Source organism: Oncorhynchus keta, chromosome 28 (genome assembly GCF_023373465.1).
Source record: "Oncorhynchus keta strain PuntledgeMale-10-30-2019 chromosome 28, Oket_V2, whole genome shotgun sequence".
In the NCBI taxonomy this organism is placed as follows: Eukaryota; Metazoa; Chordata; class Actinopteri; order Salmoniformes; family Salmonidae; genus Oncorhynchus; species Oncorhynchus keta.
The window spans coordinates 45,976,227-45,997,577 of record NC_068448.1 but is presented as its reverse complement, the minus strand read 5'-3'; the positions used below and the strand labels follow the sequence as shown (position 1 = coordinate 45,997,577).

General features: G+C 40.7%; 1 protein-coding gene across 1 annotated transcript in view; it reads left to right on the top strand.

Moving 5' to 3' along the window:
• Positions 1 to 21,351, top strand: part of LOC118361134 (POU domain, class 6, transcription factor 2-like) — a 117,652-nt gene that overhangs the window by 83,211 nt on the left and 13,090 nt on the right. The window contains exon 8 of the mRNA XM_035740894.2: positions 2,825 to 2,978. Within this exon, the coding sequence (XP_035596787.1) occupies positions 2,825 to 2,978 (154 nt within the window). The remainder of the gene's footprint in view (positions 1 to 2,824; positions 2,979 to 21,351) is intronic.

The window sequence follows — 21,351 nt, the reverse complement described above, 5'->3', positions numbered from 1 at the left end:
CTCTCAAACTCCCTCTCTGGCAGTCTGCAGAGCCCCTGCAGAGCCAAACAAAAAACAACACTTTTCATCGCCCCACTTAAAACTCAAACACTACCTCACTCTGTTTTTTGTTCTCTCACTACCCGCTATATTTCTCTCCCTCATCCTCCCCGCTTTTTCGTGACCTTACCTGTGACCTGAGCATGTGATGATTCTCCTTAATCACACATTTAAAAGGAGAATCGTGTGTCTCTAGCTATCGTAACAGTAGTACATGCAAAGAAGAACATGAGTTCTATGGTGCTATATGTTTGACAGTGAACTCAAACCCCACCTAGTGCTGAATTGTTATGTACAACGTAAATGTTCTTCCTTCTTTTGGACTTGTAAATGCATGGTAGGCGTCAGAGGCACACTTATCAAAGAAAACAAAGAAATGTCCAAGCTTTAAGTCTACCTACTATGGACCAGGCTTTCAGCCATACAAAACAAATTAAACATGCTATGTAAACGGGCTAGGGCAATAGGCGTGACTTCACGGAACACTAGATCACACTCGTGAACGAATGAATGCATTTGTAATAATGTTTATGTGTTTTGGTCCTCTCTTCAAAGCCACGCGCGTAGACAGCGACTGTTCCACGGGTATAATTTACGGTTGTCAGCTCCGGCAGTGCCGAATATTTCAAGTGAAGCTAGATAATTCTCACTGCCTGTCAACCGTCTTGACAGTATGTGCATCGCTGTTGACATCCACTACCATTCCAAACAAACACATGCCGATGGGGAAGGAATTAATAGCGAGAGAGAGTATTGAGAAAGCCAACCTAGTTCACGGAGGAGACAGCTTTCACTTTAGAGTGAAGACGTATCAGCTTGATCTTGTAAGAGCAATTCATTTGCGCACCAAACATGAGAATACATCGTTTTCTTACAGCTGGAGTGCATTGCCTGTAAATCATACATTATCTTTGATACGTGAGCCGCGGTGTCCATGGTTCTTTTCCCGCACGGACTTGCCTTTATTAGCAATTCCCTTGTATGATGACTGGAGAAAACACCCTATAATTGTCATAACGTTTTTTTCTACACTCCTGTCTGGCAGGCAGGGGATGGTAGAGCTATTCACTTTTTGGACCCGTTCTGAAATGGACCTAGGCTTTCCAACCCGAACCCGATATGGATACATTGTTATTTATTTATTTATTTATTTATATATAGACACTCGTTCCGAACGAACCAGAGGACAACTAGACCCGTTCCATATAGACCTGGTCGGATCCAAGTGCGGGAAGCAGAAGAAAATATGTATTTTTAAGCTACTTTATTGACCGGAGTTGATAAAGTGAGAGGAGGGAGACAGAGGTGCTGCTCTAGCAGGCGGGGAGGGACCCTACTGTGAGCGAGTGACACTGGGAGCGTTGAGGGAGAGACAAGAGACAGCAACCAAGCCGACTGGCGGCTATAGTAGACTAAAATATGCCATGTCTAGGTTATTTAGCATCAAATATGACTGCATCAAACTGGGAGAAGCTAGTTAACGTTAGCTACCGTAGCTAGGCTAATTGAAGTTACAGTGCATGTGCTTTCTCATCCTACAGTTACAAATGACAACTCCGTTCAAAATATTAAGTAGCAGCCTAGCGTTACCTGTTGACTCTTGGTCGTTGCAGTCCATCCGTCTCCTTTAACTTTTAATTTGTAATTTTAATTTAATCTTACATTGATTAGATATCTACTAACAATTGCCGTTTAGATGATTTATGATTGGCCAAAAACAACAACAATCTATACGCTACACACTCCACTCTCGTGAAAAGCATGAGCAGCAGCATAAAGGGTACAATTTCTCTCTCTCTACTGCAGCAGTTGCGTTGGGATATGTACGGGCCCTCCCGGACAAGTCAATTAAAATTACACATACCCGGGCCGAGACCATTGACAGTCATATCAGATTCAACCCAGACCCATGCCATTATTCAGAATTCTGGATTCGGATCTGCTCGAGTCCCGGATCGGGTCTCGGGTATTCGGGTACAGGTGGATCCATGAAGACCTCTAGGGGACGTTTATGCTCATGGAGAGCGGAAGAGAGAGAGAAATACAAAACAGCTGAGCCACCATTCATCTCCTATTAAAACCCAGTGTCTATTTTTTTTTACAAATCTAACACTGTCTGTTTCAATTGTAATCTAGCTCTGAATAGTTTTCATGATGGGCCGCAGGGGCTTGTGGGTCTGGATACCCACATCCACAACCCCCCCACCTTGCAAGCAAAACATTTTAGCGGCACCCCACATGACAGTGAAGAGAAGGGCGTAGAGAAAATGTTGTCGTTGTCAAGTTTGCTGCAATTCTACGCATTTTGCGATTGGGCGGAGAGAAGATTTTGCAATTGTCTAGCTTGTTCCATGAAATTCAACACATTTTGACATGGGGCAGAGAGGAAGGTTTTGCAATTTTATATCTAATTTCATGCAATTCTACACATTTAGCCCTTAGGGTAGAGGCAAATGTTTACCGTTTTTAATATGATTACTGATGATCGATGGGCTCCACCCAGGTCTGTAATTTGACCATGCTAACTACAAGTTTAGATAGCTGGCCACTAGACTAATTTACCAATCCCCCAAAAAATAATCAGACATGAGCTAATTAAGTGACTGCAGATGCACAACCAAATTTTGAAATTGCACTGTATATTCTATTATTGTAAGACTGAGTTCCTAAAAATGATTGTGAAGATGACTTGTTGTGCTATTAAGGTGTAATATTATAGTGGTTGTATTGTTGTTTTAAGTGAATATATTCAGTCAATATTTAATTTCTGTGTGTGTGTCTTCAGCTGCCTCAGGCTCAGCAGGTTCAGACAGGCCCAGTGTCGTCTCAGCCCAACCTGCTCCACATGCCCCACAGCCAGAGTCCTCTCCGCCAGGTCTCTTCCTCCTCATCATCGTCCTCTTCCTCCTCCGCTCTCAGTGTGGGTCAGCTGGTCAGCAGTGAGTACCCGCCGACACCCCCACGCGCAAACACACACACACACAAACACACATGCACACATAGTAAAATAACGTACAAGCATACAGATAAACCTACATTGTCAGAGAATTACATTTTGTAATTGACCACAGTCTTTGGTATGGTGAACCTTCTATTTCAAGAGCGCTGGCTTTCTGTTTGTCCAAAAACATTAGATTTTTCGGTAACCCTTAATTTTATAGCCTCTTACTTACTATGTATTTACATAGTAACAAAAACAATATACATAGTAACCATTTAGTCTTAAACAACCAAGTAAGTATTACATACATACTTATTAAGTAATAATATAAGTGGTTGGATAAGTGGTTGGATAAGTGTCCTTTGTAATAGCGATCCTAAATTAGCTCAGGTGTAACCAATTCACCTTCAAAACCACATACACACGTTAATTGGCCTCAATTGTAGTGATTGACATGATTTCAGGATAAATTCAGCAGTTCCTGAAACTGGGTAGTGAAGACGATTATTAAGAAGTGGAAGGTGTATGGCACCACCAAGACCCTGTCTAGATCAGGACGTCCCTCCAAACTGGATGACCGACCAAGTAGGAGACTGATCTGAGGCTACCGTGAGTCCAATGGCAACTTTGAAATACCTATGGGCTTTTATGGCTAAGACTAGTCAAAGTGTGCATGTGACAACAATATCCCAACCACTCCACAAACATGGCATGTATGATAGGGTGGCAAAAAGGAAGCCATTACTCAAGAAAGCCCACATTGAATCCCATTTGAAATGCAAGAAAACACTTGGGAGATTCTGTAGCCATGTGGCATAACGTTTTGTGGTTTGACGAAACTAAAATGGAACTTTTTGGCCTAAATGCAAAGCATTACATTTGGTGCAAATCCAACACAACACATCATCCAAAGAACACCATCCTTAGTGTGGTGGCAGGTAGCCTAAGTGGTTAGAGCATTGGGCCAGCAACCGAAAAGTTGCTGGATCAAATCCCTGAGCTGACAAGGTAAAATTCTGTTGTTCTGCCCCTGAACAAGGCAGTTAAACCCACTGTTACTAGGCTGTCTTTGTAAGTAAGAATTTGGTCTTAACTAACTTGCCTAGTTAAATACATTTTTATTAAATAGTGTGAAGTGTGGTGGCATCATCATGTTATGGGGATGTTTCTCATCGTCAGGATAGAAGGGAAAATGAATGGAGCAATGTACAGAAAACTCCTTGAAGAAAACCTGCTGCCATCTGCAAGAAAGCTGAAACTGGGATGAAAGTTCACCTTTCAGCATGACAATGACCCGGAGGCCAAAGCTACAGTGGAGTTGCTAAGAAATAAAAAGGTTAAATGTCCTTGAGTGGCCCAGTCAGAGCCTTGACCTAATCCCAATAGAAAATGTGTGGCATGACTTGAAGATTGCTATCCATCAATGCTCTCAAAGGAATGTGACAGAGCTTGAACAGTATTGTAATGAAGAATGGTAAAATATGGCCAAATCTAGGTGTGCAACCTGGTCTCAGAGCATTTCTTATTATTCTGTGAGTAAATCCGAGAAACTCTATTTAGTATGACATGTTACAAATTATACTTTGTATGATATGTTACGAATTGCAATTGGTATTATAGGTTACAAATTCCAATTTGTTGTGGCTAACAATAGCCAGGTGGCTAACATTAGCTAGGTGGCTAACATTAGCTAGGCTAAGGGTTAGGAGTTAAGGTTATGAGTTAGGTTAAAGGGTCAAGGTTAGGGTTGGGAAGGGTTAGCTAACATGCCAAGTAGTTGCAAAGTAGCTAGAAAGTAGTAAGTAGTTGCAAAGTACAGTACCAGTCAAGTTTGGACACACCTACTCATTCAAGGGTTTTTCTTTATTTTTACTATTTTCTACATTGCAGAATAATAATGAAGACATCAAAACTATGAAATAACTAAAATTGAATAATGTAATAACCCAAAAACTATTTTTTTGAGATTCTTCAAAGTAGCATCCCTTTGCCTTGATGACAGCTTTGCACACTCTTTACATTCTCTCAATCAGCATACATTTAGCTTCATATGGAATGCTTTTCCAGCCATCTTGAAGGAGTTCCCACATATGCTGAGCACTGGTTGGCTGATTGTCCTTCACTCTGCGGTCCAACTCATCCCAAACCATCTCAATTGGGTTGAGATCAGGTGATTGTGGAGGCTAGGTAATCTGATGCAGCACTCCATCACTCTCCTTGGTCAAATAGCCCTTACACACAGCCTGGAGGTGTGCTTTGGGTCATTGTCCCTTTGAGAAACAAATGATAGTCGTTTTGGTTAAGTGTGCCTTGAATTCTAAATAAATAATTGACAGTGTCACCAGCAAAGCACCATCACACCTCCTCCTCCATGCTTCACGGTGGGAACCACACAAGCAGAGATCATCTGTTCACCTATTCTGCGTCCAAAAATCCATAAATCTCCAAACATCTCAAATTTGGACTCATCAGACTAAAGGACAAATTTCCACCGGTCTAATGTTCATTGCTCGTGTTTCTTAGCCCAAGCAAGTCTTCTCTTTTTATTGGTGTCCTTTAGTAGTGTTCTTTTTAAAGTAATTCAACCATGAAGGCATAATTCATGCTGTCTCCTCTGAACAGTTGATGTTGAGATGTGTATGTTACTTGAACTCTGTGAAGCATTTATTTGGGCTGCAATCTGAGGTGGTGTCAACTCTACTGAAATGATCCTCTGCAGCAGAGGTAACTCTGGGTCTTCCTTTCCTGTGGCGGTCCTCATGAGAGCCAGTTTCATTACATTTTCATCATAGCGCTTGATGGTTTTTGGGACTGCACTTTCATAGTTCTTAAAATGTTCCGTATTGACTGACCTTCATGTTTTAAAGTAATGATGGACTGTCGTTTCTCTTTGCTTATTTGAGCTGTCTTGCCATAATATGGACTTGGTATTTTACCAAATAGGGATATCTTCTGTATACCACACCTACCTTGTCACAACACTACTGACTGGCTCAAACACATTAAGAAGGAAAGAAATTCCACAAATGAACTTTTAACAATGCACACCTGTTAATTGAAATGCATTCCAGGTGACTACCTCATGAAGCTTGTTGAGAGTATGCCTAGAGTGTCCAAAGCTGTCAATCAAGGCAAAGGGTGGCTACTTTGAAGAATCTGAAATATAAAACATATTTTTGGTTACTACATGATTCAATATGTGTTATTTCATAGTTTTGATGTCTTCACTACTATTCTACAATGTAGACAATGGTACAAATAAAGAAAAACCCTTGAATGAGTAGGTGTGTGCAAACTTTTGACAGGTACAGTATCTAATTAGCAAAACTGCTAAAGTTGTTCGTGATGAGACTCAAACATGCAACCTTTGGGTTGCTAGACGTTTGTGTTATTCACCCACCCATCCACCTCTACAAACTATTCTCCTTTCATTTTTTGCCTTAATTAACCTTCTGTCTTATGTAGCCATACCAAAGACAACATATCATACTAATTTCAGTGTCCCGGATTTAGGTCTAATCTATGAGACCAGGCTGAGGTGTATAAAGTTGGTAGAGACATATCCCAACAGACTCACAGCTGTAATTGCTGCCAAAGGTGCTTCCATCAAGTATTAATTCAGTTTTGTATTTTTAATATAGATTTACACTTTTTCATGACAAAAAGTATGTGGACACCTGCTCGTCAAAAATCGAATTCCAAAATCATGGGCAATAAAATGGAGTTCGTCCCCCCTTCGTTGCTATTACAGCCTCCACTCTTTTTGGAAGGATTTCCATTAGATTTTGGAATATTGCTGCGGGGACTTGCTTCAATTCAGCCACAAGCATTAGTGAGGTCGGGCACTGATGTTGGATGATTATCCCTGGCTCGCAGTCGGCGTTCCAATTCATCCCAAAGGTGTTCAATGGGGTTGAGGTCAGGGCTCTGTGCAGCCCAGTCAAGTTCTTCCACACCGATCTCGACAAACCATTTCTGTATGGACCTCGCTTTGTCCATGCTGAAACAGGAAAGGGCCTTCCCTAAGCTGTTGCCACAAAGTTGGAAGCACAGAATCATCTAGAATGTCATTGTACGCTGTAGCAGTCACCCAAGTCATAGACTGTTCTCTCTGCTACTGCATGGTAAGCGGTACCATAGCGCCAAGTCTAGGTCCGAAAGGATCTTTAACAGCTTCTATCCCGAAGTCTTGAGACTGCTGAATAATTAATCAAATGGACAACTCGGACTGTTTACTTTGACAGGTTTTTGACATTTTTGGAAGTGTATTTACTTAAGTATTCAGACCCTTTGCTATGAGACTCGAAATTGAGATCAGGTGCATCCTGTTTCCATTGATCATCCTTGAGATATTTCTCCTTGGAGTAGAGTGTCAAGATGGGATTGTGTCGAGGCACAGGTCTGGGGAAGAGTACCCAAAAAATGTCTGCAGCATTGAAGGTCCACAGAACACAGTGGCCTCCATCATTCTGAAATAAAATGTGTTTTAAACCACCAAGACTCTTCCTAGAGCTGGCCGAGCAATCAGGGGAGAAGGGCCTTGGTCAGGGAGGTGACCAAGAACCCGATGGTCACTCTGACAGTGCTCCAGTTCCTCTGTGGAGATGGGAGAACCTTCCGGAAGGACAACAATCTCTGCAGCACTCCACCAATCAGACTAAAAGGAACATGACAGCCCGCTTGGTGTTTGCCAAAATGCAACTAAGGACCCTCAGACCATGAGAAACAAGATTCTCTGGTCTGATGAAACCAAGATTGAACTCTTTGGCCTGAATGACAAGTGTCACGTCTGGTGGAAACCTGGCACCATCCCTACGGTGAAGCATGGATGTGGCAGCATCATACTGTGGGGATGTTTTTTAGTGGCAGGGGCTGAAACACTAGTCAGGATCGAGGGAAAAATGAGAAGATCAAAGTCCAGAGAGATCCTTGATGAAAACCTGCTCCAGAGTGCTCAGAACCTCATACTGGGGCGAAGGTTCACCTTCCAAAAGAACAGCGACCCTAAGCACACAGCCAAGACAATGCAGGAGTGGCTTCGGGACAAGTCTCTGAATGTCCTTGAGTGGCCCAGCCAGAGCTCGGACTTGAATCCGATCAACATCTCTGGAGAGAACTGAAAATAGATGTGCAGCGACTCTCCCCATCCAACCTTGGGGAGAGTCGCTTGAGAGGATCTGCAGAGAAGAATGGGAGAATCTCCCCAAATACAGCTGTGCCAAGCTTGTAACGTCATACCCAAGAAGACTTGAGGCTGTAATCGCTTCCAAAAGTGCACTGAGTACTGAGGTGCACAAAGTACTGAGTAAAATGTCTCAATACTTATGGAAATGTGATATTTCATTATTTTTTTTATTTATACATTTGCTAAAATTCTAAAAAACAGTTAAAACATTTTTTAGAATAGGGCTGTAATGTAACAAAATGTGGAAAAAGTCAAGGGGTCTGAATACTTTCTGAATACACGGTATATACCAGATACTATTAGCCCTCTTTATGATTTAGTCTAATTATTGTGTAGACATAAATGTACCAAGTAATGTCCTCTGGACTTATTCCACATTTTGCTTTGTAACAGTCTGAATTCAAAATGGATGAAATATGTTTTTCTAACCCATCTATACACAATACCCTATAATTACAAAGTGAAAAGATGTTTTTAGAATAGTTTTGTTATTTATTGAAAATGAAATACAGATATCTAATTTACATACAGTAAGTATTCACACCCTCAGTCAATACTTTGTAGAAGCACCTTTGGCAGCGGTTACAGCTGTGAGTCTTTCTGGGTAAGTCTCTAAGAGCTTTACACACCTGGATTGTGCAACATTTGCCCATTATTCTTTTCAAAATGCTTCAAGCTCTGTTAAATTGGTTGTTGATAATTTCCAGACAACAATTTTCCGGTCTTTCCGTAGATTTTCATGCAGATTTAATTCAAAGCTGTAACTTGGCCACTCAGGAACATTCACTGTCTTGTTGGTAAGCAACAACCAACTGAAAATCTTGGTGAAATCCCTAAGCGGTTTCCTTCCACTCCGGTAACTGAACTAGGAAGGACGCTTGTTTCTTTGAAGTGGCTAGGTGCATTTATACACCATCCAAAGTGTAATTAATAACTTTGCCATCCTCAAAAGGATATTCAGTCTGCTTTTATTACCCATCTACCAATAGGTGCCCTTCTTTGCGAGGCATTGGAAAAGCTCCCTGGTCTTTTTGGTTGAATCTGCACCAATCGGTGCGCCTACGTTCTAACGTGATATACATGCTAAAAGTCCAACCTCAAAACATAAATGGAAAATACTAAACCTGTAACACCATGTAAATACCAGACACTTTCAAGTTTACTCCAGTAGAATCTAACAGCGTTATTTTACCCCTTACAAAATCCTAACATCCCATTTTATGCTAACCTCTCACCATTAGAAATGTCTTGGGGTGGAGTCTTTCTCACTCGTCATCATTCACAATTAATAAATTAATGTAGAAGTGTTCAGAAACATATTATATTCTTATTTACAAAACAAGTGACATCCAAAAGTACTCCTTACATTTCAAATGCTTAGCAGGACAGGAAAATGGTCAGATTCACAAGAACATGTTGTCATCCCTACTGACTCTGATCTAGCGGACTCACTAAACACAAAAGAAAACTATATCTTTCCAATCAGTCTCTCCCTCTATCCCTCCCATGTCTTACCTCCAGCTAATCAGAACATTGAAACCTAGCTACTCATAGCAATCATTTATTTCTAGTAAAAATATTTATTTATACTAAATAACAACACGTACGTGCTCAAATCATGACAAATAATAGTTGTACTCACAACCAATTTAAAGGATAGAAAGACAAGTAATGGCTATGGTTTGGAGCGAGTTGGTGAGATTGGAAAGTAGTTAGCTTAGTGTATTGATAGAAACACTAACGAGTTACTTTTTTTTACATTTCGAAATAAAACTCCCCTATGTCATAGTAGAAAAGTGTCTAAAACATATTTAGAAACCTTTCGTTTTTTCCCAATCCAGCTATAATGTTGCATCCCAATGTAATGTTGTCCACTATGGAAAACTGTAAAAATAAAAAATAAAAATAAAAATAAAAAAAGTTATTGAATTCATATCATACACATTTTCTTTTGATGGCAAAAACCGAAAGACTTGATGTGGCCAGCTGTGGCCATGGGTGAGCTCCACCATTCCTTATCAATGAGCTTTAGAAAGATATTATCCGTTTTTTCCCCTGGATCTGTCACGCCTGCTCCGGCTCCCCAACCCTGACGCCTTCTCCCCAGCATTACACACTCCTGCCACTGCATTATTGGACTCGATCACCTGTTTATTTTCTCCCCTATATGTGTCAGTTCCACATCTCTGTTCCCCGCTGCTGTATGGATTGTCATTTGCCGTTGTTTTGCCCGTGTTCTGATGCTGTGCCTGTCCTGTTACCAGTCTGTTCCGGGAATAAATGTTGACTCCTTGTACCCGCTTCTCATCTCCGGCGTCGGTCCTTACAGGATCAAAAAGGGTCTGAGTGTGCCAGGGGACGTGGCAATGGGCGCGATCGGTGCGGGTGAACTTGTGAGAACATGTTAAGAAGGTTTTAGAAGGCCTCACTTCATGTTTTTTTTAAGCCGGTTTCCTGCAGTTCTCAGAATTTCTCCGTGGAGTCAGGGTGAAAAAAATATTCTGTGCTGTTCTTGATATGCCACACCTGTCAGATTTATGGATTATCTTGACAAAGGAGAAATCCTCACTAACAGGGATATAAACAACATCGGAGAGAAATAAGCTTTTTGAGTGTATGGAACATTTCTGGGATCTTTTATTTCAGCTCATAAAACATGGGACCACGGCTTTACATGTTGCGTTGATATTTTTGTTCAGTATACATTGAATCTATGGGGAAACAGACACCCCTTAATTTTATAGCCCTGTTATTATGAACATACAATTGAAGTCAGAAGTTTACAAAACAAAGTGCCAAACTCAATTTTTCACAATTCCTGACATTTAATCCTTGTAAGAATTCCCTGTCTTAGGTCAGTTAGGATCACCACTTTATTTTAAGAACGTGAAATGTCAGAATAATAGTGGAGAATGATTTATTTCAGCTTTTATTTCTTTCATCACATTCCCAGTGGGTCAGAAGTTTACATACGCTCAATTAGTATTTGGTAGCATTGCCTTTAAATTGTTTAACTTGGGACAAATGTTTTGGTTAGCCTTCCACAAGCTTCCCACAATAATTTGGGTGACTTTTGGCCCATTCCTCCTGACAGAGCTGGTGTAACAGATTCAGGTTTGTAGGCCTCCTTGGTCGCACACGCTTTTTCAGTTCAACCCACACATTTTCTATAGGATTGAGGTCAGGGCTTTGTGATGGCCACTCCAATACCTTGACTTTGTTTGCCTTAAGCCATTTTTCCACAACTTTGGAAGCGTGCTTGGGGTCATTGTCCATTTGGAAGACCCATTTGCGACCAAGCTTTAACTTCCTGACTGATGTCTTGAGATGTTGCTTCAATATATCCACATAATTTTCCTTGCCTCGTGATGCCATCTATTTTGTGAAGTGCACCAGTCCCTCCTGCAAAGCACACCCCCGTGCTTCACGGTTGGGATGGTGTTCTTCGGCTTGCAAGCCTCCCCCTTTTTCCTCCAAACATAACGATGGTCCTTATAGCCAAACAGTTCTATTTTTGTTCCAAAAAGTACAATCTTTGTCCCCATGTGCAGTTGCTATCCGTAGTCTGGGTTTTTATGGCGGTTTTGGAGCGGCCTTTAAGGTTATGTCGATATAGGACTCGTTTTACTGTGGATATACATACTTTTGTACCTGTTTCCTCCAGCATCTTCACAAGGGCCTTTGCTGTTGTTCTGGGATTGATTTTCACTTTTCACACCAAAGTACGCTCATCTTTAGGAGAACGCGTCTCCTTCCTGAGTGGTATGACGGCTGTGTGGTCCCATGGTGTTTATACTTGCGTACTATTGTTTGTACAGATGAACGTGGTACCCTCAGGCATTTGGAAATTGCTCCCAAGGATGAACAAGACTTGGGGAGGTCTACCTTTTTTTCTGATGTCTTGGCTGATTTCTTTTGATTTTCCCATGATGTCAAACAAGGTAGGCCTTCAAACTTAATTAGCTTATCAGAAGCTTCGAAAGCCATGATATAATTTTCTGGAATTTTCCAAGCTGTTTAAAGGCACGGTCAACTTAGTGTATGTTAACTTCTGACCCACTGGAATTGTGATACAATGAAATAATCTGTCTGTAAACAATTGTTGGAATAATTCCTTGTGTCATTCACAAAGTAGATGTCCTAACCGAATTGCCAAAACTATAGTTTGTTCACAAGAAATGTGTGGAGTGGTTGAAAAACTAGTTTTAATGACTTCAAACTAAGCGTATGTAAACTTCTGACTTCAACTGTATATGGTAACCAAAGGTAAAGTACTGTACATAGGGACAACTGAGAGAATATCAACACAGGAGGATCACTTGAATGTATTTATTTGGTAATTATGTGGTAATAAATTACCATGTATGTTCATTGGTGTTTCTTAGGTATTATTTTGAAAGAGACTGCTGTGACTAAGTATTTACATACTAATACTCTGTTTCGTACTTGTACTCACCTTTGGGACTAAGTAGTTACTTTATAATGACATTTTGTGAGTTTGTATGTTGCTTGGTTTTTCTTTTATATTACATTGAAATAGTGGCGTGAGTAGGGATTTACATAGTTATTAACTGGTACTTAGTTGTACCATTCTTCTTAATGGTACTTACTTATATAATTACGTTTTGTGACTCAGGCTACTTAATTTGTAAATACAATGTCGCAGTTGTGAATGAGAACTTGTTCTCAACGAGCCTACCAGGTCAAATAAAGGTGAAATATATATATTTTTAAACTTAATTTTTATTTATTTACTAGGTAATTAACAAGCTGTAATATGCAGGGTTACAGATTTTTCTCCTTCCTCTTTTAATTTGATTTATTTAATCCCATATAAATTAAATAGGTTATTTGCAGACAGAGTTCAGTGTGTCAAATCGGAGGGCATGTTGTCCGGTCCTCTGGCAGTCTCTATGGGGGTGCCACAGGGTTCAATTCTCGGGCCGACTCTTTTCTCTGTATATATCAATGATGTTGCTCTTGCTGCGGGCGATTCCCTGATCCATCTCTACGCAGACGACACCATTCTGTATACTTCTGGCCCTTCCTTGGACACTGCGCTATCTAACCTCCAAACGAGCTTCAATGCCATACAACACTCCTTCCGTGGCCTCCAACTGCTCTTAAACGCTAGTAAAACCAAATGCATGCTTTTCAACCGTTCGCTGCCTGTACCCACACGCCCGACTAGCATCACCACCCTGGATGGTTCCAACCTAGAATATGTGGACATCTATAAGTACCTAGGTGTCTAGCTAGACTGTAAACTCTCCTTCCAGACTCATATCAAACATCTCCAAGTCGGCTTTCTATTCCGCAACAAAGCCTTCTTCACTCACGCCGCCAAACTTACCCTAGTAAAACTGACTATCCTACCGATCCTCGACTTCGGCAATGTCATCTACAAAATAGCTTCCAATACTCTACTCAGCAAACTGGATTCAGTTAATCACAGTGCCATCCGTTTTGTTACTAAAGCACCTTATACCACCCACCACTGCGACCTGTATGCTCTAGTCAGCTGGCCCTCGCTACTTATTCATCGCCAGACCCACTGGCTCCAGGTCATCTAGAAGTCCATGCTAGGTAAAGCTCCGCCTTATCTCAGTTCACTGGTCACGATGGCAACACCCACCCGTAGCACGTGCTCCAGCAGGTGTATCTCACTGATCATCCCTAAAGCCAACACCTCATTTGGCCGCCTTTCCTTCCAGTTCTCTGCTGCCTGTGACTGGAACGAATTGCACTTCACGAATCGTTGAAGTTGGAGACTTTTATCTCCCTCACCAACTTTAAACATCTGCTATCTGAGCAGCTAACCGGTCGCTGCAGCTGTACATAGTCCATCGGTAAATAGCCCACCCAATTTACTTACCTCATCCCCATACTGTTTTTATTTATTTACTTTTCTGCTACACCAGTATCTCTACCTGCACATGACCATCTGATCATTTATCACTCCAGTGTTAATCTGCAAAATTGTAATTATTCACCTACCTCCTCTTGCCTTTTGCACACAATGTATATAGACTATTTTTTCCTTTTTTCTACTATGTTTTTGACTTGTTTATTGTTTACTCCATGTGTAACTCTGTGTTGTTGTCTGTTCACACTGCTATGCCAGGTCGCAGTTGTAAATGAGAACTTGTTCTCAACTAGCCTACCTGGTTAAATAGAGGTTCAATAACATTTAAAAAAATGTTAAATAAACATTTATTAGACTATCCAAAAACCCTGTATGTATTGAACACGGGCCTCAGTTTCCAAATGCTTTGCCCTCTCGTGGACCCTATATGAATCATAGGACCCAAGTTTGTCAGCATGCAAACGTTGCCTTAAGGCTGTTTTAGTTAGATTAATTTCATCTTGCTAAACTATTTCCTTAAGCATCTGCGAATGAGTTCTGAATTCAATATAAAGAAGTTGCCATTGATCAACTTGACGGGAACATGAGCAATGGAGCATTATTTATGTGTCAAATCATCATTTGAGTTCTATTTTCTTCCAACCAATGTACTGCTGTGGTCAAGCTCTTTGTATTGGCATGGTCCTTGACATAACTTATATTTTCTCTATTTACCTCTAGAATATGAGGAGGTTTTTATTCTGAATGAGTGGATGAAATCTTCTAAATAGTGTGCAGAATATTTGAAAACTTTTAAAACCAAGACTAGAGAAAGACTGACTTTGTTGAGGAAAAGTGTACTTACTATGCCTGTGATATTTGGTTGTCCCACCTAGCCATCTTAAGATGAAATCACTAAATGTAAGTTGCTCTGGATAAGAGCATCTGTTAACTGACTAAAATGTAATTTAGCACTTTGTTCAACACTTTTTTTTTATAAGCCATAAAATGCGTGTTCTCCCAAGGCTACTTCCACTCATGCTACAACCAGCACTGCAGCTTCAATGAATGAGTATAGCAAAGTGTTTCGATAAGCATGTGTTGTCATCATTAGTGGCTTGTGTCTTTTTAATATCTAGGAATATTTCACTTTCTCTGATCATAGGAGTAAAAACGTGAATTGGTGTGCAGTGATAATGTGTTGGGCCTATAGCCTACTGCACAAACCTCATCGCTACAGATCTGTTTTTAAAGGTTATGATGCATAGGCTTATATTTTTTAAGTCTTTAAAAATATATCTGAGAGGTAGATCTCAGCTTGCTTTTTGACTCCGAAAGGGATCTTGACTCAGAAAAGATTGGTGACCACTGCCCTAGAGTCTAAGGGCCCGGAGCTGGCTTTCTACTAAGCTAATATATGGAATTGTTTTAAGATGGTCATACTGAGGATCATTTAGCTATCTGATTTTACATTTCAGGACCCTTTAGATATAAATAAATACAAATAAAAAAGTATTTAATGAACCATTGAATTTGGCCTTACAAATATTAGCCCATAGAAATACATTGAATTATTATTCAATGCATTTCTATGGGCTAATAGTAGTAAGGCCAGATTTATACAAGGAAAACAGATAATAATTATAATTGGCCTATTTTGCATGTTATTTTGGCATTAATTCATGTTACAAATCCATTTGAAAAAAAGTTTTTAAAAATGCAGGCATTTCAGCCTAACTCAGTGCTTTCTATGGTGGAGGGGCAGCCAACAAAAGCAGAACATACATCAGTACTTTTTTCTAGTTGCACCGTGATTGGCTCAGTGTTCTGTCACTCATGGGGACACTACGTTGCCGCAGAATCTTCAGGGAAAGCTAGGTAGTTCAAGCCCCCTTGGGTGCTTCCATAGATTTACATTAGAAATGCCAATCCAAGAAGGCCACAGATAAAATTACGTCAAATCACGTTATCTTTTACCCCTTTTTTTCTCCCCAATTTCATGGTATCCAATTGGTAGTAGTTACAGTCTTGTCTCATCGCTGCAACTCCAGTACTGGCGAAGGTCGAGAGCCATACATCCTCCAAATCACAACCCAACCGCACTGCTTCTTGACACAATACACATTCAACCCGGAAACCAGCCGCACCAATATGTCGGAGAAAACACTGTACACCTGGCGACCTGGTCAGTGTGCACTGCACCCAGCCCGCCACAGGAGTCGCTAGTGCACAATGAGACAAGGATATCCCTGCTGGCCAAACCCTCCTAACCCGGACAACGCTGGGCAAATTGTGCATTGCACCATGGACCTCCTGGTCGCAGCTGGCTGTGACAGAGCCTGGACCCAAACCCAGAATCTCTGGTGGCACAGCTTGCACTGTGATGCAGTGCCTTAGACCACTGTGCCACCAGAGATTCTGGGTTTGGGTCCAGGCTCTGTCGCAGCCAGCTGCGACCAGGAGGTCCATGGTGCAATGCACAATTTGCCCAGCGTTGTCCGGGTTAGGGAGGGTTTGGCCGGCACATTATATCATTATATATACACATTATATCTACCATAGCTTTGATTGGACTGATGTCAACATCATACTTTCACAATCCTAGCAGTTATCATCATGAATCATGTTGACAATCTACTGGCAAATCTTTTTCAATCCCTGTCATATGAAGAGAAATTATAGATAAAAACATGTCAGTGCTCATCGGCCATTGGACATAAACATTACACAACATGTCGGAAATTGCAATTCAACAATGAGTGACTTGGAAGGAATCAGTGGCTAACTGAGATGCAAAGCAATCACATGCAAAGCAATCAACATTCACCAATCTGGGTTTAAAGATGTCAAACACATGTCTGAAAGGGTCTCTTTTTCAAGCTTAAAATTATTAACATCCACACACAACACAATGGGTCAGAAAAGGTTGAATACATTGGCCATGCTGTCAATCCAGCATGACTTCTGTCGGATTCAAAACAGCTGGGACCTCAGAACTTGGAACTGGGAAATCTCAGACTTCGATACGTTCAAGACAACTGGGAACTGGGAAAATACATTTTGAACGATCATCCAACTCGGAATTTCAAGTTGGGAACTCGGATCTCTTTCTAGAGCTCTGAATTTCCGACCGGAAGATCACTGATGTCGTGATTCATCCTCATTTTTTGGGGGGGGAGTTCCCCAAAAAGAGACTTGTTCCGAAGCCACTCCTGCATTGTCTTGGCTGTGTGCTTAAGGTCGTTGTCCTGTTGGAAGATTAAACTTCACCCCAGTCTGAGGTCCTGAGCGCTCTGGAGCAGGTTTCCATCAAGGATCTCTCTGTAGTTTGCTCCGTTCATCTTTGCCTCAATCCTGACTAGTCTCCCAGTACATGCCACATAAAATAATCCCCACAGTATGAAGCTGCCACCACCATGCTTCACCGTAGGGATGGTGCCAGGTTTCCTCCAGACGTGACACTTGGCATTCAGGCCAACAAGTTCAAACCTGGTTTCATCAGACCAGAGAATCTTGTTACAATTTGGAATATGGTGCATTTTGGCAAATTCCAAGCAGGCTGTCATATTTCCCGAAGACACTTTATGTATATTAAAGCTAGAAAAATAATACTAAGTGTATGTTGTGTTGTAAGCTGTTAGTAGAACATGTCTCATCCTAAGAAATTGTTCCCTCTCCCCCTCAGAACTTAACTTATACTGTTCTGACTTTGTGGTGCTCATGTAGCCTATAGTCAGTTCTAGAGAAATGTCATTATCGAATATTGTAGAAGCTTTCATTGTCTGCTTATATGCCTGTTATTAGTCCTACATGTCTGACTTGGTGTACAGGGAGAATACTGTAAGAACGGCCCATGTTCTGAATTCTGTCGCGGGCCATTTAAAAAGTGCTGAACAAATAGGCATATCGTCCGTCTGAGCTCACTATTTAATATCTTAATTCTAAATTGCCTCTTATCCGCTCATCATTCCCTTATGCCATACTTTCTACACCTCAATTGTTATGTTGCTTATATAGGTCTATCTCATTAGTATCTTATTCATAATTTGAGTCTCTCTCTCTCTGTGGTGCCTTAAAGAAGTGTAAAGTTAACGCCCTAACATCTTGCTGAATTTATCTGAACTAACACCAATCTACATTTCTGTCCATGTCCATTTTGAAAGTGCTGAGCGAAGGCCTACCTCGTCGCAGTTTGTTTGCTTGCAATTGCTTATACTTAGAGCTAAGTGTTAATGATATATGAATAAACATTATGAATCTACGGAACATAAATGTAATAATGTTTGTGTATGGTTCAGAAGTCAAACTCATGTCGGCATTCGTTATTATTGAATGAGAATGCATTTTTTATCTAGTTACGCAACTCCACTGTCAGGATTTGGCCAGGGTTGTTCCGGTTTTTGGTCACTAGATGCCCCCATTGTGCCTTTTGACCTTTTGTTTTCCCTTGATCCCCATTATTATTTGCACCTGTGCCTCGTTTCCCCTGATTGTATTTAAACCCTTTGTTTTCCTCAGTCCTTTGCTCTGTGTTTGTATGTTAGCACCCAGCCCTAGTACTCTGTGAATGCTTGTTGATCCCGGTGGTCTCGCTTGTGGAATTCTGTTTTTTGTTCTTGTTTGTTTGTTTTTGAGTATTTTTTTAGGCTTTTTGTGCTATACCTTCCACCTTGTGGATTTACCTTTTTGTCTTGGAGGATTACTTTTGTTCTTGTGGAATTCCTTTTGAGGTTGTGGAGTTACATGTTTTCCTGAAGAACTTCACTTTTTACTTCATTAAATACACCGTCTCAAGTACTGCTGTGTCTGCCTCATCTTCTGGTTTCTGCCAACTATTCGTGGCTCAGTTGGTTAAGTGACTGTTTCTCACTCTGGAGACCTGGGTTCGTAACTGGCTCCTGACATCCACAAGTCAGTAGAAACCATATTTATTTAAGCAACTCAGCCGTATCAGCTGTTCCGCTGCCAGATGAGGCTCTGCTGATAGCCAGGTGTAGCGTTGGTAAGGATTCACTCCATGGTGCTGAAAAGAAAGCTCCGCTGTTGGGACAGCTTTATGTAGGCCCTAACCATTTGTGGGCACTGTTTGTCACCGTTGTAGTGTAATTAATGCATTGTTTAGTGTTCTGTTGTGTAGTAGCTTTGCTGGCATGCATCAAGGGGGAAAAATGGTTTCCCCCACCAAAATGTACATGCTAAAATTGCCACTGGCGATGAGGCATTACCAGCTGTTGCAAATGTTGCAATCAAATGTTGCAATGGTAAAACTTTTATTGTAATTTTCACCTGACACAATCACTTTACCTACTTTTAATTCTTGCCTAGTAAGTTGGCATGTGTAACCTTTTTTTCAATTCTAATAGTTGTTTAAAAGCGGTGTCTTAACATACACAATACTCTATTTCAGAGAAGCATGCCCCATATAAGAGATTAAGGGTAAAGGACAGATCTAACCCATGGTTCACACATGAATTGTCTGAAAGATTTTATGAAAGAACTTAGCTTGGGCTATGGTTCGATTGACTGATTCTTCCTCTGACTGGCAGTCCTTCAGACATTTGAGAAATGTATTACTCTGGTTGGAAAAGCAAAGTCAACATACTTATTGCATTGTGTATCAGAGAGTGTTAGAAATCCAGCTACATTTTTGAAAGTGTCGAAACTTTGAGAATCTCTGCCCCTCATTGCCCCAGCAGGTTATGACAGCCTCTGGTCCCATAACATACAAAAAAATACATTTGTGGTGCTTTTAATAACCAACTCTCAGCTAAGAACTTTTTCAACTTCAAATTATACTCTTAATGTGTACCAGTCTGGTTTTAGGCCTGGACATAGCATTGTTTCAGCAGCTACGCTTTTCTTAAATTATAAATTGAATTGCTTAGATCATAGGAATCACTGTGCTGCAGTATTTATAGACCTATTCTAGGCCTTTGATTCTGTCCACCATCCCCTACTCATTCAAAGGTTGTTTTTACATTTAACATTTAAGTCATTTAGCAGACGCTCTTATCCAGAGCGACTTACAAATTGGTGCATTCACCTTATAACATCCAGTGGAACAGTCACTTTACAATAGTACATCTAAATCTTAAAGTTAAAGGTTGTCTGAAATTGAGCTCAACCAGGTGTCATACAAGTGGTTTGAGAACTGTCCGACAGAACACGGTGTGCTTTCTGATGGTGTCAAGTTACCTCGATAGTACTAAAGGTTGATTTTGGGACCTGTCCTTTTTACTATTTATATAAATAATATATATGCACTAGGCAAAAGTTTGGGGTCCTTTAGAAATTTCCTTGTTTTTGAAAGAAAATCAACAAAGATTGGTCCATTGAAATGACATCAAATTGATTCGAAATACAGTGTAGACATTTAATGTTGTAAATGACTATTGTAGCTGGAAAAGGCAGATTTTTTATGGAATATTTACATAGGCGTACAGAGGCCAATTATTAGCAACCATCACTCCTGTGTTCCAATGGCACATTGTGTTAGCTAATCCATGTTTATCATTTTAAAAGGCCAATTGATCATTAGCAAACACTTTTGCAATTAAATTAGCATAGCTTAAAACTGTTGTCCTGATTAAAGAAGCAATAAAACTGGCCTTCTTCAGGCAAGTTGAGTATCTGGAGCATCAGCATTTGTGGGTTCGATTACAGGCTCAAAATGGCCAGAAACAAATAACTTTCTTCTGAAATGTGTCAGTCTATTCTTGTTCTGAGAAATTAAGGCTATTCCATGCGAGAAATTGTCAAGAAACTGAAGATCTCGTACAACGTTGTGTACTACTCCCTTCACAGGACAGCGAAAACTGTCTCTAACCAGAATAGAAAGGGGAGTGGGAGGCCCCGGTGCACAACTGAGCAAGAGGACAAGTACATTAGTGTCTAGTTTGAGAAACAGACGCATCACAAGTCCTCAACTAGCAGCTTCATTATTAAATAGTACCCGCAAAACACCAGTCTCAACGTCAACAGTGAAGAGGTGACTCCAGGATGCTGGCCTTCTAGGCAGAGTTCCTCTGTCCAGTGTCTGTTCTTTTTCCCATCTTAATCTTTTCTTTTTATTGGCCAGTCTGAGATATGCCTTTTTCTTTGCAACTCTGTCAAGGAGGCCAGCATCCCGGAATCGCCTCTTCACTGTTGATGTTGAGATGTTGTATTCGGCACGTGACAAAATATGATTTAATTTGTATCAAAAGATTGGCTGGTCCTCATTACTCCCTTTTTGTTTACAAAGCTTTACTACACAAGCTTCCGACCTACCTCACTTCACTGTTAAAATGTGAATATATTAAAACCAAACCCATTCACAGAGATGGTTACCTCTCGAGGTTC